General features: G+C 46.8%; 3 protein-coding genes across 11 annotated transcripts in view; 1 reads left to right on the forward strand and 2 right to left on the reverse strand.

The window, feature by feature from the left end:
- LOC133403958 (CSC1-like protein 2) overlaps window positions 1-2979 on the reverse strand; it is a 38393-nt gene extending 35414 nt beyond the window's left edge. For all 7 annotated transcript variants that reach the window (XM_061679444.1, XM_061679442.1, XM_061679446.1 and 4 more), the window contains exons 1-3: window positions 2711-2979; window positions 602-820; window positions 443-522 (exon numbers count right to left, since the gene is read on the reverse strand). In XM_061679444.1, coding sequence (XP_061535428.1) covers window positions 443-522; window positions 602-793 — 272 coding nt within the window. In that variant the 5' untranslated portion in view covers window positions 794-820; window positions 2711-2979. The remainder of the gene's footprint in view (window positions 1-442; window positions 523-601; window positions 821-2710) is intronic.
- A 3899-nt stretch (window positions 2980-6878) lies between these two features.
- Window positions 6879-9998, forward strand: dpy30 (dpy-30 histone methyltransferase complex regulatory subunit). The gene is made up of 5 exons (XM_061679450.1): window positions 6879-6954; window positions 7304-7347; window positions 9472-9519; window positions 9594-9724; window positions 9883-9998. The coding sequence occupies exons 1-5, from the start codon at window positions 6924-6926 to the stop codon at window positions 9953-9955; spliced, it is 327 nt and encodes a 108-aa protein (XP_061535434.1). The 5' UTR covers window positions 6879-6923; the 3' UTR covers window positions 9956-9998.
- Window positions 9999-10000: 2 nt separating this feature from the next.
- Window positions 10001-22386, reverse strand: part of psen2 (presenilin 2) — a 32339-nt gene continuing 19953 nt past the window's right edge. For all 3 annotated transcript variants that reach the window (XM_061679448.1, XM_061679447.1, XM_061679449.1), the window contains 5 exons: window positions 22244-22342; window positions 20940-21002; window positions 20789-20869; window positions 20215-20330; window positions 10001-10721 (listed from right to left, as the gene is read on the reverse strand). In XM_061679448.1, the coding sequence (XP_061535432.1) occupies window positions 10566-10721; window positions 20215-20330; window positions 20789-20869; window positions 20940-21002; window positions 22244-22342 (515 nt within the window). In that variant the 3' untranslated portion in view covers window positions 10001-10565. The remainder of the gene's footprint in view (window positions 10722-20214; window positions 20331-20788; window positions 20870-20939; window positions 21003-22243; window positions 22343-22386) is intronic.

Raw genomic sequence — 22386 nt, forward strand, 5'->3', positions numbered from 1 at the left:
TTTGCAACCTGCTCAACGCCGCGCTGAGATCCAACGAGACAAGAACTGACACCTTTCACAAGTCAGTGTTCAACCTTATACCATTTAGCACTTTGATAAGAGCTGATTCTCAAAGAGCAAACATGTTTTTGTACAGTAACACAACAGGGCCAAGTGACCTCAGCTCTGTGGCACGGCTTCACCTGTGTTCATTCGCCCATATACGCCCCCCATTAGGGGTCAATGACCCCAAGTCAAACCATACTTTTGTGTTTCTTTCTTGGGAACAATTTGAAGTTGAACAAGGTCTCTAAACGATACACCGCTTGTCGAAATAGTCGTCAATGAATTCGATCATCGATTAGTTGTCGATTAATCGATGAATTGATGAATCACCTTCAAAATACTTTTTGACATGTTGTGTGTATGCGAACGGACATACACCACGACGCACGTCGCTCACCTGTCGGCGTCGGTGACGAGCGCCAGGCGTCCGTAGTCCCACGCCACTTTTCGTAAAATGGAAAAGACGAAGAGCAAGACCTGCAGAAGAAGAAGAAGAAGAAGGAGTAGCGTCTATGTTACGACGTTTGCGGTTCGTCGGTTTGCGCGGTGGTCTGACCAGGAAGCACATGAAGTCGAGCGCCAGCACGGTGGGCACGCCGCCGAAGGGCAGACCCTGCAGCACCGTGCTGCGGATGCGGGCCGAGTAGCAGTACTCTTTGGAGCCGCCGTCGGCCGAGCAGTTGTCCCGGGCGCCGCACGCCCGGCTGCCGCCCACGGTCGCCATGGCGATGATCAGGACTCGCAGCATGCTCAGCGCCGCATCCTCGCCGCCGACCTACGCGGGGAGACCGATCAGCTGCATTTCCCGCCAAAAAGTACGGCCACGGTTCGTACTGCGGATGTTACGTACCGCTTTTTTCAGCCCAAAACCAGTACAAGTACCGGTATTCACTCTTGAGTATTCACCGATACAGAGTACTGCTACCACTAGTACTTTTGATAAATACAAATCTAATTCACACAATGACAGATAATTGTGAACAAAGACCTTCCTTTCTTAATTTTTCCTTCCTTTTTCTCTTTCTTGCTTTCTCCCTTACTTCCTTTCCTTTGCCTCCTCTTTCTTTCTGACACATGATTGATTCACCAATGTGTCAAAACACCGCAGTGTAGTGCCAACTACTGGACAGGTCAGATGTCAGATTTTTTGTTATCGGGTAGCGCCGTGAAGGCGCTACCTTTAAATAAGGTCGGTACCGTCTTGATACTGATACCGATACCTGGTTTCGGTACTTGCCCATCCCTTGTTATGTCAATGAGGTCAAGGAAAAAGTTATGGAAATTGAAAATGCATTTTCTAGGTCTTTGAAACCTTTGAAAAAGATTTTCGAATGTTAGATTTGCCAACAAAATGCCAGAAAACGGCGGCACGGTGACCGACTGCCTCACAGGTCTGAGGTTGTGGGTTCAAATCCGACCTCGCCTGTGTGGAGTTCGCATGTTCTCCCCGTGCCTGCGTGGCTTTTCTCCGGGCACTCCGCTTTCCTCCCACATCCCAAAAACATGCATGCGAGGTTAATTGAAGACTCTAAATTGCCCGCAGGCGTGAATGTGAGTGCCAATGGTTGTTTTATTTTTTATGTACCCTGCGATTAGCTGGCGGCCAGTTCAGGGCGTAGCCCGCCTCTCGCCCGCAGTCGGCTGGGATAGGCTCCAGCACGCCCGCGACCCGCGTGAGGAGAAGCGATACGGAAAAGCAATAATGAACGAATGAGTTCTTGCACTTCATGTTGGTTAGCTGTTCAAGAGGTTTGTGTCATCTTCGAATGGAAATGTTCTATGCACAAGAGCCCTCTGCACTGGGAGAGAGAGAAGGGAAAAAAAAAATCTAGATCAAAAATCACAATACGTGGTTCTTTTTGGATTGTTTCAAGAGTAGATATTTTAGACATGCATTTGGGCATGAAATATGTAGATTAAGCTCCGGTCACGTATTGGTTCAATAAAAAACTGAAATACTGTCTGCACCTATTTTGTCCACGTTTCAAATGGCAGGACATGCATCTGCTTCGGAAGTGCGTGCTCCTACGTAGGTAAGTTTGATGGTGGAAACAGTCTAACTGTGAACGTGCGTAAAAGCCAAATTGTGATTGCATAAATGTCTTTATATTTGTCAATACAACCCTTTTCACTTGTTACACTGAAAAAAAGTAATTTTGGACTTAAATGGAACATGTATATCGGTTGCAAGTGATTGAAATGTGTTAAACTAACATACAGTATTTTTTTTTTCGGAAAAGACGTCAGTTTACCAACATGTAATCACTTGCAACCAAAACTTAAGTACTTGTTTTCAGTGTATGAACAAATGATGAAAAATGCGTCCTGTTTAACATGCCTTCTAAAAAACACAAAGCTTTACTATTATTTTCATTTAAAGATAATTGATGGCCTGAGTCCACACGTGACGTCATCACCAGACGTCAGCAAGTTCGAGGCGAAACGAGCCGAAACCGCCCGATTGAAGCCGAACTCGCAAAGCGGACGCTCGCCGTCTCGGCGTATTCTGCGCGTGTTACGTAAGAACCAACACCCCCCACCAGACCCCCCCCCCACCCCCTCCAACCCCCCACCCCCATACACACCCCACCCCCCCGTGATGGTGCGGGCGGGCGGTCGGTCGGATGAAACAAAGGCGACGGCGGCCCTCATTTTGCGGCCTCACCTGAGCACCGGAAGTTTGCGAGCGTCGCGGCCTGGAATCCTCGTCACGCAGCACGCACGAGCGCCGCCGAGTCGGGCCGCCGCAGCGCCGCCGACGCCATCGCCGAGTGCACCTGACACTCTTCCTCCTCCTCCTCCTCTTCTTCCGGCTGAGATGCTAAAATAGGCTGTGGCTCAGTGGCTCATCTCGTCTCGTCCGCTAGGTTGAAGGCTTTACGGGGTTGAGGGTTTGCCCGCCGATGCTGCTGCTGCCGCTGCGGACGACGCGCAGCGATTGCACGCAGGCGTCGACAGGGGGCGCCGCAGCCGCCCCTTCACAATAAAAGCCTGACGTGTCCGTCCAAAACAAGAAAGGAAGTCTGAGCCCTGCTCATCGCTGCATCTCGACAAAAAAAAAACATTTGACATTTCGGTAAAAATGTCGAAAATTATCGTTATTTTTATTTTGTTTGAAATGTTCAACACACGTGCAAGAACAACTTGAGATGAACAAAGCAGATATTGGTGCCCAAAAAAAAACCAGACCATTTTCACCTCTACATCCCCCAAAAAAATATATATTTTGAAAAAAATTTCAAACATTTTAGCCTTTTTTTTATGTGTGATAAGCGGAGAAGAGAATGGATGGATATTTTTTTGTCATCTGTTTTGATTCATACGACAACAACAGGTGGCGCTGTAACTCCCACAATCCATCCATCCATTTTCTGAGCCGCTTCTCCTCACAAGGGTCGCATGCGTGCTGGAGCCTATCCCAGCTATCCTCGGGCAGGAGGCGGGGTCCACCCTGAACTGGTTGCCAGCCAATCGCAGGGCAGATAGAAACAAACAACCACTCGCACTCACATTCACACCTACGGGCAATTTAGAGTCTTCAATTAACCTACCATACATGTTTTTGGGATGTGGGAGGAAACAGGAGTGCCTGGAGAAAACCCACGCAGCCACGGGGAGAACATGCAAACTCCACACAGGTGGGGCCAGGATTTAAACCCCGGTCCCCAGCACTGTGAGGCAGACGCGCTAACCGTGCCGCTACAATCCTAAATCTTAGAAACCAATCAAAACCTTTGTGGACGATGCGTGGTGGGAACCAGAGCACACCTTCAGAATAAATCTTCTGCTTCAGAATAAAAGCTCCCTTCACAAAAAAAGTTTCACAATAAAAGTCAACCCTCAGAATAAAAACCGTCCTTCACAATTAGAGGAGAGGAGAGTTAAGGTTGCATGGACATTTGTGATTGTTCTTTTGAGTGTTTGTTGTTTTCTTTTTTATTTCTTTGCAAAGACGAAAGATGACAACAGAAAGGTCAGTGTGATGAAGCTAATTATATTCACAAAGTTTTAAATTTAATAAATGAAAGTGTGAATGACAAACTGATTGTTTTCCAGAATTTTGAATTCTACTTTCAACCCCTCACTGAGGACAAAATTCGAGTTTGAGCGCAGGTGCGAAAAGTCATTGGTGCGTCCGTCCATTTCCCGAGCCGCTTCTCCTCGCGAGGCCGGCGGGCGTGCTGGGGCCAATCCCCGCTGACTTGGGGCGAGAGGCGGGGTACGCCCTGAACTGGCCGTCAGCTGATCGCACGCAGGGCACATGTAAACAAACAACCGTTCGCACCTGTGGACAATTTTTTCATCTTCAATCAACCTCACGTGCCTATTTTGGGGATGTGGGAGGAAAGCGGAGTACCCGAAGAAAAGCCACACAGGCACGCGGAGAAGGTGCAAGCTCCACACAGGCTGGCCGGATTTGAACCCGGGTCCTCAGAACTGTGAGGCAAACGCGCTAACCTGTCGTCACCCCATAAAATGTCACCCTTTTTTTTTTTTTTTTAATCTTTAATCTTCATGTCGTGCTGGCAACTTTGTTTGTATTTTTATTTTTTAAGTTTCCTGTTATATGTGAAATGTGTTTATTTATTAATTTTTTTAAAGGAAGGCAGTCGGTGTTTGTAAATTACGGTAACATTTTGTCACATTGGGCTTCAAATATTCTTGAAAAAGCTGCTGTGAATTCTGGAGTCACTTTTTTTGCACATGTACAACAATTTTTGTCAACTTTAATGATTAAATCCAAATATTAAGTGTTAGACAAAAATGTTAAATCTATTATATATCCATTTTCAACACCGCTTATCCCGGTTAGGGTCACGGGACGCCGGAGCCTATCCCAGCTGACTTGGGCGAAAGGCGGACTACACCCTGAACTGGTCGCCAGTCAGTCGCAGGGCACATGTAGACACGGACGACCATTCCCACTCACATTCACACCGTCACTGAGTGGAAACTGACCCACGCTGCCTGCACCAAAGTCAGGCGAGTGTACCACTACACCATCAGTGACTATATATATATATATATATATATATATATATATATATATATATATATACACACACACACAAATGTTTACAGTTAGATTTAAATTAGAAATATATAGTTAACACTTATGTTTCAGGTTTAGGTGTGCTAAATATCCAAATTGTAAATATAAATGTTAAATATACCTAAACGTTCAATCTAATTCTAAATATTGATACTTGGGTATACATTTTACATTTGGATTGAACTATTTTAAATTGCCAGTGCAGCTGTTCTAGTAGGCTTTTGCAGGTTATTTTTGTTTTTAACTGTGGAGCGGAAGTGTGAAGGTTTTGCGCTAACACTGACCGCAATTTGGAACTGTTCATAATTCCCTCCATCGTGACGAAGGCCGCAGGTCCAGATGAAGAAAAAGAGCCGCGGTTCCTGATGCGACCACCTGGGGGCGCCTCCCTTCTTTTGGCGATGTACACCACAGCACATTGCCCCAGACGTCTATCCATCCATTTTCTTTACCGCTTTTCCTCAGGGGATTTCCAGTTTGTTTTTTTTCTTTGTGAGATAAGACTTCCATCTTGCCAGCCTGCCCCATGGCCAGGACAACGCCTTCAAAGTTGCTGCCGGCCTTTTCTTTTCATCAATTTGGGACAGACGTCCAGTTCTTGCCATTGCTGTGCCGCATTTTCTGCACTTGTCGACGACTGGCCGTCTTGTCTTGTTATTTTGTACTCTTCAGCTTTGAACAACGAGACCCCTCCGACACTGTGGAAGCTCCGTGCAAACTGTGTGCTGGAAGATGTGACCACAAAAATGTCACACAAAGCCTGCTAGAAAAACTGAACCTAATTTGGGATTAATCAGAGGCACTTTAAACGGTGGCAGGTGTGTGCCGAGCTTGAATCCGATCGGTTAATTTTGAACACATCCACATCTCAGTTACAAGTGGGTGTGTGCACTTGTGCAACCACATTATGTAACTTGTATGTTTTTAGTTGCCTTCTCAAAAAGATTTTTTCCCAATGGAGTTGTACACGTTAAAGGTCACATTAATGGTGGAAAAAGTTTGGAAAGCGCTCATTCTGGTCTCATTTTCTGTATCACAAAAACCTGGCATTTGAACAGGGGTGTGAAGACTTTATATACTCACTGTGGATATGTATAGGTAGATAGAAAAACGTACTATTCATTAATATACATGAAAAAAAACCAGACAATATAGTCATAAATACATAAAACAAGGCGGCACGGTGGTCGACTGGTTAGAGCGTCTGCCTCACAGTTCTGAGGACGGGGGTTCAATCCCCGGCCCCGCCTGTGTGGAGTTTGCATGCCCGTGCCTGCGTGGCTTTTCTCCGGGCACTCCGCTTTCCTCCCACATCCCAAAGACATGCATGGTAGGTTTATTGACTAACCCTAACCCTAATTGCCCGTAGATGTGAATGTAAGCACGGATGGGTGTTTGTTTGTATGTGCCCTGCGATCGGCTGGCAACCGGTTCAGGGTGGACCCCGCCTCCTGCCCGATGATAGCTGGGATAGGCTCCGGCACGCCCGCGACCCGCGTGAGGAGAAGCGCCTCAGAAAATGGATGGATGGATACATGAAACAATCCAAAAGAGGAGCTGGGGAATTTTCAATAAAAACATAACATGAAGAGCATAAAACAGAAGTTTTAACCCTTTTTCGGTTTGTTTTTTTGGCTTAAATATTGTGCTCGTGTGTTGTCTGCTTTCCTTCTAAAAAATAAAAAGCTTTTGAAGGACTAAATTTGGATTTGTGAATATGAAATGTGGAACGATTCCGCTCCTGACGAACGTTACTTTGAAGGTCGCAGGCAGGAAACGAGCGTGTCAATCGGCAGTGACGCCACCAGGCAACGGCGTCATTTGAATGGAGAATCCCACAACAAACATGGCGGACGGTGAGTTCATTGTTGTTCGTTTTCGCCGTAGTTGTTGCTGCTGCCGCCTCCGTTTCGTCCTTCTTTTTCTCCTCCTTTCACGCCCCTTCGCGACCACAAAAGTCAGCCGACGAACGTCGTCGAAACCGCTAAAACATTTCAAGCAAATCGCTGAATGGGATGCTAAGCTAACATGCGAGATTAACGTTCGTTTTCTTTTTTGGGCACATTTCTGTAAGCATAAAACAGAATCTTGACGCGGCGTTCGAGCGTCAAGCCTGTCACTCTTCTAACTTCAAGTCAGCAGCTACAAAAATGGCAACATCATATTGATGCTCTCCAAATGACCTCCATCCTGTTTGGTTTGCAGAGCACACAGACGCACAACACACCATGGAGCATTCCACTACTACCGTGAGTCATCATCATTTGCATTCTCGATTGATACATTGTTTCCATAAATAGAAAATAGCAAGTATACAAAGAACAGGAATATTGGTTGAACTTTAATGAGCCCACCAGGTGAGGCAACTGAGGACAGGTTGTCGTTTGCAATGCCGACCTGACTGGACGCAGCTGAGGAAAACCGAACAGAAGTTGCAATTTTGCACAAGAAAAAACAAAATTACAATTAAGTCGTAATTTCACAAGGAAGTTGGTGATTAAGTTGCAGCTTTGTTCTGTCGTTTTTTTTTTTTTTTGGGTGCTGTCGAGGTGCCCGATTCTCCCGGAATGACTTGAGACACTCGAAAGAATTTCGGAACTGTGGAGTTTTTCTGACACGCACAAATGCCACACTTTAAATGTGAAATTAACTCCTGCAACGGTTAAGGAAGCTAATCGTCGCCCGTGTCATGTCACGGGCTATTCTAAAGGAGCATGTGTTTTTGTATTCTGTATTGAATAAATTCAACAAACGGAATTTGAATCAGAAAAATGACTTAACACGTTAGGAGCCGGCCCATCAATAGAAAAGCGCGTTGAACACATTTCATGACCGACAAAGACACAGCTCAGACAAAAACAAATGATTCAAACTAACTCACAATCAGTTTTTATGCGATGTAGACGCCTACTAGGAAGTAACAGGAAAGTTTTCCCGCTCGCGGCGGAGACTTCAGCAAGAGGTATGCATGTCTTTGTTTGCAAAAGAAAGCCCTGGCCTTGCTCATTTTGAGGAGGAGCAGACGAGTTGCAGAAAAACGAGGAAATGGGCGCTCGTCGGGACCTCGGAGAGTTTAGGCTTGTTCAAGTCCGCTAAAAAATAAAATAAAAGCACAAAACACCCATTGGAGGACATTATCGCTCTTGACATCGAAGTTCTTTCTTTTCGAGGTCGCTCCGCGGAGCATCAGCCGCCCTCAATATTGTCGCAGCGCGAAAGGCTCTCTCGGCACGTGCACGATGCATGGAAAAGTCGCGGCATCGCCAAGTGCACTGTGAAAAGGCCTTTGATTCAAATGACGAGATGCACACACTTTTGTTTGATACATCCCATTACAGATACACACCCAGATAGCCTTATAAACATAATTGCATTACACTTGGTCGCACCAACACAACAAACACACAACAAATCAACATTGGGTGCGTTGGGAAGTTCAATCCGGGCGTCCTCTCCGCACCCCTCAGAGCGTTGTCAATGTGTGTCTGTGCCACTCGATACAAGGAAAACTGACACATTCAGTATGGCGGCTGTACTGACGTATCCCTGCCAACACGCTTAGTAGTAAAGCTATAGAAAATGGAGCACACACCGCCTCTGAGTGCCTGACTGAATTTCCAAACGCACCCAGACACCGAGGCCAACATAGGATTGGTCCGAGACTGCGTGACTTCACGACAGGAAGCAGTTTTAGCCACAAAACAAGCGGACAAGAACTTCTGCGGGCTCTTTCGTACGGACGCTGTTCTGAGCCATGTGGGGGAGAGCCCAGCGCTGAACCTTCACCAACCTTATTGTTCAACTCTTTATTTTCCAATAAATTGTTCAACTTTTCTTCCGGCCTACTCATTGAAAAGTCACCTGGACCAAAATAAAAAACCGGGCAATAGAGTTTTTCTACGACCGGTGGGTTATACCCGGTCCGCGGTTTTTCTTTGTTCTCTTTTCCTAACCTCACACCTTTAACCCTCCCCGTGGGGGGAAAAAAAAAAAAAGTCAAAATATGTCCTTGGCAATAACGTTGGGATTTTATCAAAGATATTAATACAAAAGAAAGAGTTAAGGGAAATAACTGTTCATTACATCTGCTAGCCCACGAGCTAAGGAGCTCGCGTGTCAGAAACGTCAGCGATTCGCTGGGAGTTGTTGTATGCCGGTCTCCCGCAGAACGGACTAACTGCATTATTATTTATAAGCCCTAACACTGCGGCGCATTTGATTGACAGGTGAAGGGCTCGTCTACTGCGCCTTCACATCTTTAAGTACACGGGGAAATACGGGTCCCTTAGTGATTAGAAGGCGAGCATTAAAGGACTATTTGGAAGTAGACTTCAAACGCACACACTCCTCATCGTTTGTTTGTTGTCGCGCAGGCGTCGGAGAACCCGCATGCGGAGTTCGGCCTGACGGACAGCATCCAGGTAACGTGTCCACACGTGAGTGCACGCGCACGCATGCACGAATTCCCAGTATGCTTTGCTTGCAATTTGGCCAGCGGACGCTGGAGCAGGAGAAGACGTCCGCCAAGCAGAAAGTGGACCTGCAGGCGCTGCCCACGCGCGCCTACCTCGACCAGACCGTCGTGCCCATCCTGCTGCAAGGCCTTGCCGTGCTCGCCAAGGAGAGGTCAGAGGTCACCTCGCGTCACAACAGCAGTAACACGTTTTCAAGTTGTGAGGCCGGGTGGCACCAACCGGAGTTGTCTTGGCGGAACATTCTCGTTCTTGAATTCTTTCATTAGGCGCGTGTCCCTAATGAAGTGACTTTTATTCTGTTCCTTTCAGACCTCTGAACCCCATCGAGTACCTGGCGGCATTTCTCCTCAAGAACAAGTCACAGTTCGACGAACGGAATTGAAGCGTTTTCACTTTTTTTGTCAATAAAATGTCTCACACACGTTCATCTTGTACCAAGAGTCCTCTTTTATTGGCCGTGATGTCAAAACATACAGACATTTGCGTCTTAGGCCCCCGCCCCTAACACGAGCTAGCCCACAGCGTGCCGATGCCGACTTTAACTCATTCACTGCCATCTGGATCGGGACATTTCCATTCGCAAGTGGAATCTGCCCCCAAGCTGAGATTCAATTCTATTCTTAGCTTGTGATTTGATTTAGATTCCTTAGGCTGCAATTGAGGTTGATTCAAATCTTTAGCTTGTCATTCGATTTGGATTCTTTAGATAGTGATTCAGTTGTTTCGGTTGCGATTTAAATTCTTGAAGCTGTGATTCAAATAGGTTTAGATTCTACGGTTTGCGATGCAATTGGATTCTTCAGATTGCAAATCGTCTTCGATTTGTTTGGTTGCGATTCAATTCTGTGGCTCCGTCCAACAGCTGTCAATATGGGGAACTGCAATGAAAGCGGCTATCGGTGAATGAGTTAAAGGTGTGAGCGTCATCTCAAAGCAACACTAAAATCCTTTTGGAAAAACAGCTTTTTGAGGTCAAAGTGTGGTGAGTTACTTCAGATGTAAAACTGATGCGCGGACAGGCGGTCCATGAAGGGCTGCACCAGGAAGTCTGTGGAGAAGTAGAAGATGAGTCCAAAGGTAATAGAAATGGGCAACGCCGGCAGTGCCTTCTTGAAGATGGCCAGCAGCAGCAGTGTCATGCACAGACCCTGAAAGGAAAAATGGGCAAAACATTTTGGCTTGAGCAAAATACTTTTTTTTTTTTTTTTGATTACCAATAAACATCCAAAACATTCAGCAATTCCACCCTTGAAGCTTGTTTTGTTTTTTTCATGGAATCCATGAATCGCTAGGCTTTGGGTTCTATTTTAAAAATGTATTCCCATACAGTTACCCGTGTGTGTAGGGTGGGGGGCCAGTAACTTCATACGAGTACCATAATAATTAAAGTAATGACGACTTTCGGATTACTCCAATAGCAAATATGCCAATGAAGACAAAAGAAATTGTATATTAATAAATGGTTTGTGTGGTCTTTTCTGTTTTGTTATCATTAATGTTTATGTTGTTTAATGCAGGAGGAAGCTGAAGCGCAAACGCGGAATCTCAGAAATCTCAGAAAAAGATGTGCTCACAACTAGTACACCGTGCTGAGAAATATCAGTTTTTACTTTTGAAAACAACAATACAGCATTTTTGACAATTTTATGACGGACGATACAGACTAAACCAGGAACTGAATAAATCTTTTGTGCATTTTCTGCAGTCAATTCGAAATTATGTCCTGTTTTTGAATGAAGGGATGAAAATTACATTTTTTCTCATCCAATTAATCGAAAAAAGTCTGACAGACGAATCGATTCTTAAAATAATTGTTAGCTGCAGCCCTCCTCTTATGTCTACTTGACAAATTTTATCTTTGCAAATGGACAAAAAAAAAAGACAAAAAGGCCATAAAAAAACACTCTCATTCAAGACTATTGTTCTAACGATTTCCATCAGTGACAAATTAGTTATATTTGGGGTGTGTCAGTGGGCTTGTTTGTTTTTCTTGCTTTTATTGTGTAAAACACTGTGCTCCATTTTAATGGAAGAAAAATGATATAGAAATAAAGTGATTGATTGGTTAAAATGTACTAAGTAATATATCAGGTGTTTCTTTTTTGTATCTTACAGTGTTATATCCCTCGCACGTTTCCATCTTTATTTTGTACTCAGTTGAATTGTTTGCTATAGTGCTCATTTTCATATAATTTGATCAATAACATTTCCTTTTGAAAATCAATTCATTTGACTGATGATTATTCAAATTACTGGCAGTTGTTCCATCCATCCATTTTCCATACCGCTTCTCCTCACGCGGGCGTGCTGGGGCCTATCCCAGCTGACTCTGGGCGGGAGGCGGGGTACACCCTAACTGGTCGCCAGCCAATCGCAGGGCACACATAGACAAACAACCCTTCACACTCACACCTACGGACAGTTTAGAGTCTTCAACCAGCCTACCGCGCATGTTTTTGGGATGTGGGAGGAAAGCGGAGTGCTCGGGGAAAACCCGCGGGGAGAACATGCAAACTCCACACTGGCAAGGCCAGATTTGAACCTGGGACCTCGGAACTGTGAGGCAGACGTGCTAACCAGCGTGCCGCCTTGGCAGTTGTTATCCATCATAAGGTCAGAATTCATCCATCCATCCATTTTCTTCCGCTTATCCGAGGTCAGGTCACGGTGGCAGTAGCTTTAGTAGCGAAGTCCAGACTTCCCTTTCCCCAGCCACTTCTTCCAGCTCTTCCGAGGGGATCCCGAGGCGTTCCCAGGCAAGCCGAGAGACTTAGTCTCGCCGGCGTATCCTGAGTCGTCCCCAGGGTCTCCTCCCGGTGGACGTGCCCGGAACACCTCACCAGGGAGGCATCCTAAACAGATGCCCGAGCCACCTCATCTGGCTCGTCTCTACTCTGAGCCCCTCCCGAATGACCGAGCTTCTCACCCTCTCTCTAATGGAGAGCCCGGAGACCCTGCGGAAGAAACTCATTTCGGCCGCTTGTATCAAGGATCTTGTTCTTTTGGTCACGACCCACAGCTTGTGACCATAGGTGAGGGTAGGAATGTAGATCGACTGGTAAATAGAGAGCTTCGTCTTTCGGCTTAGCTCCTTCTTCACCACCACATACCGATAAATAGTCTGCATCACTGCAGACGCTGCACTGATCCGCCTGTCGATCTCCCGTTCCATTCTTCCCTCACTCGTGAACAAGACCCCAAGATATTTGAACTCCTCCACTTGGGGAAGGATCTCATTCCCGACCTAGAGAGGGAACTCCACCCTTTTCCGACTGAGGACCATGGTCTCACATTTAGAGGTGCTGATTCTCATCCCAGCCGCTTCACACTCTGTTGCGAACCGCTCCAGTGAGAGTTGGAGATCACGGCCTGATGAAGCCAACGGAACCACATCATCTGCAAAAAGCAAAGATGCTGCGCATAGAAATTCTGTCCACAAAAGTTATGAACAGGATCGGTGACAAAGGGCAGCCTTGGCGGAGTCCAACTCTCACCGGAAACGATTCAGACTTACTGCCAGCAATGCGGATCAAACTCTGACACTGGTCGAACAGGGACCGAACAGCCCGTATCAGGGGGTTCGGTACCCCAAACTCCTGAAGCACCCCCCCACATGACTCCACGACGGACACGGTCGAACGCCTTCTCCAAGTCCACAAAACACATGTAGACTGGTAGACTAGACTCCCATGCACCCTCGAGGACCCTGCTGAGGGTGAAGAGCTGGTCCACTGTTCCACGGCCAGGACGAAAACCACGCTGCTCCTCCTGAATCTGAGATTTGACTTCCCGAGGGACCCTCCTCTCCAGCTCCCCTGAATAGACCTTACCAGGGAGGCTGAGGAATATGATCCCCTGTAGTTGGAACACACCCTCCGGTCCACCACCCCAGTCTGCCAATCCAGAGGAACTGTCCCCGAGGTCCACGCGATGTTGCAGAGGCGTGTCAACCAGGACAGCCCCACAACATCCAGAGCCTTTAGGAACTCCTGGAAAATCCCATCCAACCCCGGGGGCCTTGCTTTTTAACCACTTTGGTGACCTCAACCCCAGAGATAGGAGAGCCTGCCTCAGAGAACCCAGACCCTGCTTCCTCACTGGAAGGCGTGTTGGCGGAATTGAGGAGGTCTTCGAAGTATTCTCCCCACCGACGGACAACGTCCCGAGTCGAGGTCAGCAATGCCCCATCCCCACTATACACGGTGTTGATGGTGCACTGCTTCTTCTTCCTGAGACGCCAGATGGTGGACCAGAATTTCCTCAAAGCCGTCCAGAAGTTGTTCTCCATGGCCTCACTGAACTCCTCCCACGCCCGAGTTTTTGCCTCAGCGACCACCAAAGCTGCATTCCGCTTGGCCTGCCGGTTCCCATCAGCTGCCTCAGGAGTCTCACAGGCCAAAAAGGCCTGATAGGACTCCTTCTTCAGCTTGACGGCATCCCTCACCGTTGGTGTCCACCAACGGGTTCGGGGATTGCCGCCACGACAGGCACCGACCACCTTACGGCCACAGCTCCGGTCGGCGGCCTCAGCAATGGAGCCGCGGAACATGGTCCACTCGGACTCAATGTCACCCGCCTCCCCCAGGACGTGGGTGAATTGCTGTCGGAGCTGGGAGTTGAAACTCCTTCTGACAGGGTATTCTGCCAGACGTTCCCAGCAGACCCTCACAATACGTTTGGGCCTGCCGGATCAGACCGGCATATTCCTCCACCATCGGAGCCAACTCACCACCAGGTGGTGATCAGTTGACAGCTCCGCCTCTCTCCTCATCCGAGTGTCCAAGACATGCGGCCGCAAGTCCGATGACACGACCACAAAGTCGATCATCGAACGGCGACCTAGGGTGTCCGGGTGCCAAGTGCACGTGTGTACATCCTTATGCTTGAACATGGAGTTTGTTATGGACAATCCACAGTGAGCACAGAAATCCAATAACAGAACACCACACGGGTTTTGATCGGGGGGGCTGTTCCTCCCAATCATTCCCTTCCAGGTCTCCAGAAGTCCAAAAAGGGTGGGTACTCTGAACTGCTGTTTCACAAACAACAGTCATGACCCGTCTCCCCACCCGAAGGCTGAGGGATGCTCCCCTCTCATCCAACGGGGTGAACCCCAACGTACAGGCACCGAGCCGGGGAGCAATAAGTATACCCACACCTGCTCGGCGCCTATTACCATGGGCAACTCTAGAGTGGAAAAGAGTCCAACCCCTCTCAAAAGGACTGGTACCAGAGCCCAAGCTGTGTGTGGAGGCGAGTCCGACTATATCTAGTCGGAACTTCTCAACCTCACACACCAACTCGGGCTCACTCCCTGCCAGAGAGGTGACATTCCACGTCAGATCGGATCACCAAGGTCCCCGCCTTCGGCCACCGCCCAGCTCACACTGCACCCGACCCCTATGTCCGCTCCCACAGGTGGTGAGCCCATGGGAAGGGGGACCCACGTTACCCCTTCGGGCTGTGCCTGGCCGGGCCCCTTTGGTGCAGGCCTGGCCACCAGGCGCTCGCCTCGAGCCCCACCTCTCCAGGCACGGCTCCAGAGGGGGGCCCCGGTGACCCGCGTCCGGGCAAGGGAAACCTAGATCCATTTGATTTATTCTTCATTGGGGTTTTTGGAGCTGTGCTTTGTCTGGTCCCTCCCCTAGGACCTCTTTGCCATGGGTGACCCTACCAGGGGCGTGAAGCCCCAGACAACTTAGCTCCTCGGATCATTGGGACACACAAACCCCTCCACCACGATAAGGCGGTCAGAATTGTTTCTAGCAAAAACAATAATTCTCAAGTAATATTTTTCAAACTTTTATTGCCAAAATGTCGTGATCGTTAGGTGTCCCGAATGAAGTTTCATGATTTGCGTTTTGTGACTATGCTAATGCCATTCGTGGATATTACAGATTTTTCTCCAATTGTTGAATTTGCCTTTTCCATGAAAACAAACACAAATGCATCTTAGTGTCCGAAGAGTTCCTTTTTTTGCTTGTTTTGCAAACGTCACTCAACGCCACCGGAGAGTGAGTCATGATGTTGTTGCAATACACCAGAGGGATCTGTGATAAGGCAGCCATTTTGCAGTCACACAATAGCAGACAGCAAAATAAATGCTGTTTATTTCTGACATACGAAGGAATATGTATGAACAATGGCACGTCTTTACCATTATTACGATGGTTCTCAGCTTGTCAGGCTTCGGGACCCACCGTCACTCCTTATTTCAACATCTCATTTAATGAAAATGTTGCAGTTTAAACCTGACATATTACAAAATATGACAGTGTGCCAATAGACACAAAATTCAAGTTTAAAGATAAAACAAACAGTAGTGACAGTTGAGAGGAAAGTATTCCCTTTAACACTCAGGTGGCTGAATGTTAATTTAAAAAAAAAAGTCAATCTTGAGAACACAACAGAAACTTAATCTAACTTTAGTTACATTGCACAAACGGGAAATAAAGGTACAGCAGCTTTTAATCCACAAACTCCAAATATTTATCAGGGGGGACAAAAATGTTTTTACTTTGTTTAATGAACTTTTATTAGCTGCCGTAACAGTTGGTCAATACCAAATAACACTGGACCTTGAGCAGAGTTTTGCAGAAGGAATAGGAGAATTGGGGATGTTTTTTGCTCCTGATAAGAGTGTCAGAGTAGGGCATCGGCAGGCAACTGTGGGGTCATGCTCACTGCCCCGTCTCTTCAGCTGAACCCGAGCGGAGAAGCCACACTCGCATCAATATGCTGTGCCAAAGCGGAGGATATTCAGTCACCACAGCAGGGAGAGGCTTAGTTGAGTGAATTTGGTTTGCTCTCCTGGTTGCCGGGCAACGTGACGCTTTCCGTGTCGACTCCAAAGGGGCTGCCAATCCACTCGTCATCCCTCCGTTTCTAAGGAAACTAGTGGTTTAACCGCTTCAGTGGTTCATTCAGATGCTACATGATTGTTTTCTTGAGCTGCCTTTTTCCAGCTGCTGTCCCTCATGGCAGGCGTTCGGGAACATGTTGAGCGGCTTTTTAGAAACATGACTTGCCCGCACGGTGATCTTTTTTTTGAAAGCATAACTTAGGTCATGTTGCTCCAAATTGTTGTGCCCTTCGCCTGCATAGACATATTTCATGTGTTCAATTGACATATTTCATGTGTTCAATTGTTCAAACCCATCACAAAGGGAGGCAACGTGTGCGAGCCACACACTGCTGCTAAACAGCTGTGCAAGAGGCAAATTGTTGTTGGGTTGGCTGCAATTTCAGCCGCTAGTTCGTAAAAACGGGACAGTACCTTTCCCTTCGAAAGCCGGCACACCTCGGCACGATTGAACACCTTCGTGCTCACTTCCGAGATCAGTTTTTCAAAAACATGGCGGGCTCTTTGCGCTTCGTTTGATGGAGTTTTACCACTTGGAAGACATGTTCCATGAAGCAATGGTACCATTACCATTACCGATAGTCCCAGACACGTTTTACGTACAAGTAAAACGGCGTTTTTTGTTTTGTCCGTAGATTTGTCCATTTGGAACGCGAAATAATCATTTGCTTTAACTCGGGCTGTGGTTTGTTGTTTGACGTAATCCGACATATCTTTAATTGGCCAACTTCTAGTGTCGTTTGAAAGAGGGATCATTTTCAGTTTATCTGTTGTGGATTGATCAAACACCTGCCTCACCGTATCTATGGGAGTTGTGCGTGGCTTCTTGAACTCGGCAATATGATGTGCCACTTCGGATGACGCACGGAGTGCCTGTTCCTGCTTTGACACTTTAGTGATGTCCTCAGGTCTGAACGTCTTCTTTGAAAGTAATCATAAGTTTTATCTTTGTGAGAACGGTGTTTTTGTTTCTGAATGCCTCCTGAGTTCAGATGGGTTCATGCTCTCTTGTGGCAATACTTCACTGCACAAAAACACTGAGGTCGTTCACATTTTTTGTCCTCGATATAAAAAAATCATATTTTTCATACTGTGTCGTACCTGCGTTTCGCCATTGTCAATACTAATTACCATATTGAAACCAAACCGTAGCTCTTCTTCAATCTGTAAACTGGTAGGATTCCATTAGCATTACAAGGCATCGTCGCCACCTACGTCTAAGAGTGTAAATAGCAGGCATTCCGAGCCCTTCAAAATGAAAGCGTGGTCATTTTCCTTTTTTTCCCAGTTAAAGTTTGGCAACCCACCAGTTGAGAACCACTGGTATAAAGACAAGAGTGTAATGGCTTTAATGAGTAATTTGGATCATTTATGCACTTGTATCCGCAGAGTCTGACGCATGTAAATTGTGCAACTCACATGGGTGCAATTAAGCGAAGGAAAGGTGGAAAGCGGGTTCTTCGGCAGAAAGAGAAGAGCAAAAGCACAGAGCCTAGAACTGAATGTGGCGACTTTGAATGTTGGGACTGTGATAGGAAAATCTCAGCAGTTGGTTGACATGCTGATTAGGAGAAAGGTTGATATATTGTGTGTCCAGGAGAACAGGTGGAAAGGCACTAAGGCTAGAAGTTTAGGGGCAGGGTTCAAATTATTTTACTATGGTTTACATGGGAAGAGAAATGGAGTAGGGGTGATTTTAAAGCAAGAGTTGGCTAAGAATGTCTTGGCGGTGAAAAGAGTATCAGATCGAGTGATGAGGCTGAAACTTGAAATTGAGGGTGTTTTGTATAATGTAATTGGTGGCTATGCCCCACAGGTAGGATGTGACCAAGAGGTGAAAGAAATTTTGGAAGTAGTTCTGAGCATCCCAGACAGAGAGACAGTCATGATTGGTGCAGATTGTAATGGACATGTTGGTGAAGGAAATAGGAGTGATGAAGAAGTGATGGGTAAGTATGGCATCCAGGAAAGGAACTTGGAGGGACAAAACGGATGGAAATGGCTGCAGTGAACACTTTTTTTCCAGAAGAGGCAGGAACATAGGGTGACCGACAAGAGCGGAGGTAGAAGCACACAGGTGGATTGCTTCTTGTGCAGACGATGTCATCTGAAGGAGGTTACTGACTGAAAGGTCGTGGTAGGGGAGAGTGTGGCTATACAGCATAGGATGGTGGTGTGTAAGATGACTCTGGTGGTGGGGAGGAAGATTAGGAAGACAAAGGCAGAGCAGAGAACCATTTGGTGGAAGCTAAGACAGGACGAGTGTTGAGCGGCTTTTCAGGAAGAGGTGAGACAGGCTCTCGGTGGACAGGAGGAGCTTCCAGAAGACTGGTCCACTACACCCAAGGTGATCAGAGAGACAGGCAGGAGAGTACCTTCTGGTAGGAAAAAGGAGGAGACTTGGTGATGGAACCTCAAAGTACAGGAAATCATACAAGCAAAGAAGTTAGCGAAGAAGAATTGTGACACAGAGGACTGAGGAGAGGAGAAAGGAATACATGAAGATGCGACGTATGGTGAAGGTAGAGTGAGCAAAGGCCAAAAAAGAGGCATATGATGATATGTATGCCAGGTTGGACACTAAAGAAGGAGAAAAGATCGCTAGAGGTTGGCCAGACAGAGAGATAGAGATGGGAAGGATGTGCAGCAGATTAGGGTGATTAAGGATAGAGATGGACAGAATACTTTGAGGAGTTGATGAATGAGGAAATCAGAGAGAAATAAGAGTAAAAGAGGCAAGTGTGGTGGACCAGGAAGTAGCAATGATTAGTAAGCGGTAAGTTGGAAAGGCATTAAAGAGGATGAAAAATGGAAAGGCAGTTATCAACAGCACCCAGAAACGCCGCCGGCTTCTCTGGGCCGGAGCTCATCTAAGATGGACTGACGCAAAGTGGAAAAGTGTTCTGTGGTCCGCCGAGTCCACATTTCAAATTGTTTTTGGAAACTGTGGGCGTCGTGTCCTCTGGGCAAAAGAGGAAAAGAACCATCCGGACTGTTATGGACGGGCAAAGTTCAAAAGCCAGCATCTGTGATGGTATTGGGCTGTGTTAGTGCCAATGGCATGGGTAACTTACACATCTGTGAAGGCACTGTGAAGGCACCATTAATGCTGAAAGGTACATACAGGTTTTGGAGAAACATATGCTGCCATCCAAGCAACGTCTTTTTCATGGACGCCCCTGCTTATTTTCAGCAAGACAATGCCAAACCACATTCTTCACAACAGTGTGGCTTCGTAGTAAAAGAATGCAGGGACTAGACTAGACATCTAGACATCCCACTGGAGAGACTACGTCTTTCGGCTGGCCTGGGAACGCCTCGGGATCCCCCCCAGAATAGCTGAAGGAAGTGGCAGGGGAGAGGGAAGTCTGGGCGTCCTTGCTTAAGCTACTGCCCCCGCGACCCGACCTCGGATAAGCGGTAGAAAATGGATGGATCGATGGAGGCTGCCATTCAATAGGATTTAAATTCTTGGAGTTGCAATTCAATTAGGTTTTGATTCTTTAGGTTGTCATTCAATTTCAATTCTAAAGGTTGCAATTTAATGCAATTTCGATTATTTCGGTTGTGATTTGATTCTTTAGGTTGTGATTAGATTTTGAACATGTGATTCAATTCAATTTTGATTCTTTTGGCTGCCATTCAAATCGATTATTTAGGTTGCAATTAGTATATACCATAAAATACAATGTAAGACCATATTTGATATGTACTGTTTTGTGCTGTTGAAATAGAAAGTTTAAAAAAATCGTGTCAGATCCATATTATTCCGGTCTTACAATCAAGATAGCAACAAAGCAGGCGATGGTGGTGTTCCAGTCGCCTCCGCTGGCCGACGCTTTGCCCACCAGGACGCTGTAGAAGATGAAGTCGCCGAGGCCTAGCTTCACGCCTCCTGTGGCAAGACATACACATATGACACCACGTGTCACGACACGCGTCACAACACGTCACGCTTCACGACGCGCCATGACACACATCACGAAACGCGTCACAACAAACGACACGCGTTATGAAACGCTTCACGACACGCGCCACGACAAGTTCCAGGACGCACCACGACAACTGCCAGGACACGCCACAACACGTGCCACGACATGCTTCAAGACACGCGCTTGACGCGACAGGCGCCAGGACGCGGCACGACAGGCTTCACGACGCGCCTGACGACGTCTGACGACGCGCGTCACCACGCGCTTCGCGACGCGCCTGACGACGTCTGACGACGCGCTTCGCGACGCGCTTCGCGACGCGTCACGACGCGCGTCACGACACAGCACTACAGGCGTCAACGACACGCGTCACGGCACACGTCATACTCGCGAAGGAAGGCAGCTGATTGTCGACACTCACGCTCCTCCTGCTCATCTCCCTCCAGCGAGTGCCGTCTCTCCGCCGCCACCCCCTCCCCGCTTGGCTCCGCCTCCTCCTCATCTGTCATACACAGCAATGGTTCACGACAAACTGCGACAGTTTCTAGCAACACTTTGCCGTGGGCGCCCACCTGTCCGACTTCCCGGCTCGCTGTCCGCGGGGCTCGCCATCCCCAACGTCCACGCCATGGCAGCTGCATGCACACCAAGAACGCTCGTCACAAGTTGATTATTCGCTGACACGGTCAGCAGTTCTCAAACCTTTGACACCGTAGCGCCTCAAAAAAATAGGGTTAGCTCTCCAAGTAGCACCATACTGACCGACTTTACCATACAGTAGCTAATAGGCCTAAGTGTTCATAAAAACCAAGGCAGAGCTTTTATTCCTAAAATGTACATTGAAAAGCCACTGTAACATTACACAGTTTGAACATTAACACTGTGCTTAAACGTAGGAACATTTATTCACAATTTTTAAAAAGAAGTGGTGGAGACCATCAGGGCCAGCAGCCTTTTTTTCGGGTCTGTTTGCAAAGTATGCAGGACAATTAAAAAAGAAAAAAAAAGTACATAAATAATTCAATTCAACACGACCAACTGAACATGCAATGTATACAGTATGTACATACAATATGTACGGACAGTGCCGTGAAAAAGTATTGGCCCCCTTCTCAAATTCTTATATTTTTGCATAGTTTCCCCACTATAATGTTTAAGATAATTAAACAAATGTAAATATCAGACAAATATATCCAAAGTGAAATGAAAACGCTGTTTTTAAATGGCGATTTCATTGATTAAGGAAAAAAACTATTCAAAGTTACCTGGTCCTGTGTGAAAAAGTAATAGGCTCCTTATCCTAAGAACTGGTTGGACCATCCTCAACAGCAACAACTGAAATCAAGCATTTTCGAGAACTGGCAATGAGTCTTTCACATCTCTGTGGAGATATTTTGGCCCACTCTTCCTTGCAGAATTGATTTAATTCAGCAACACTGGAGGCTCACTGTGACTGTGAATGGTTGTTCGTTTATATGTGCCCTGCGATTGGCTGGCAACCAGTTCAGGGTGTACCCTGCCTCCTGCCCGATGATAGCTGGGATAAGCTCCAGCACGCCCGCGACCCAAATGAGGACAAGCGGCTCAGAAAATGGGTGGATCTTATTTTTATGAAACCCCCCATATTTTTCAAGAAATAATGTATTTTCATGACCCAAACATTACTGTAAAAGTTAAAATGTATTTAAAAAAAAAAAGAAGTTATTTTTAGTTATTTTTAAAAAGTATTTTTTTTTTTAGGGGACAAGAGATCGTTTAAGAAAACGTCATGATCTTATGAGAAATAAGTAATTTTGCGTAGCACTAGAGCTAACTCGCGTATGTAGCACTAGTGGTCCTCGTAGCACATGAATGACTACACTCGGCGAGCACTCACATGAGTAGATGAGGGCGGGGAAAATGGGCTCGTTGCGTTCTTGTGCTGTCTCCACAAGCACCCTCAGCGGACCCTTTGGACTCAGGACGGCCACCAAGTCTGCGGAAACCACCAAGGCCTCGTTAGCGTAGCATCATGCTGTG

This window comes from Phycodurus eques, chromosome 6 (genome assembly GCF_024500275.1).
Source record: "Phycodurus eques isolate BA_2022a chromosome 6, UOR_Pequ_1.1, whole genome shotgun sequence".
Classification (NCBI taxonomy): Eukaryota; Metazoa; Chordata; class Actinopteri; order Syngnathiformes; family Syngnathidae; genus Phycodurus; species Phycodurus eques.

What these genes read in the sequence shown, in the direction of transcription:
- dpy30 (XM_061679450.1), top strand. Translation starts at nt 6,924, where the DNA reads ATGGAGAATCCCACAACAAACATGGCGGACG. An exon ending in TGGAGCATTCCACTACTACC is followed by an intron (nt 7,348 to 9,471) that starts GTGAGTCATCAT and finishes GTTGTCGCGCAG; the next exon opens with GCGTCGGAGAACCCGCATGC. An exon ending in GCCTGACGGACAGCATCCAG is followed by an intron (nt 9,520 to 9,593) that starts GTAACGTGTCCA and finishes CAATTTGGCCAG; the next exon opens with CGGACGCTGGAGCAGGAGAA.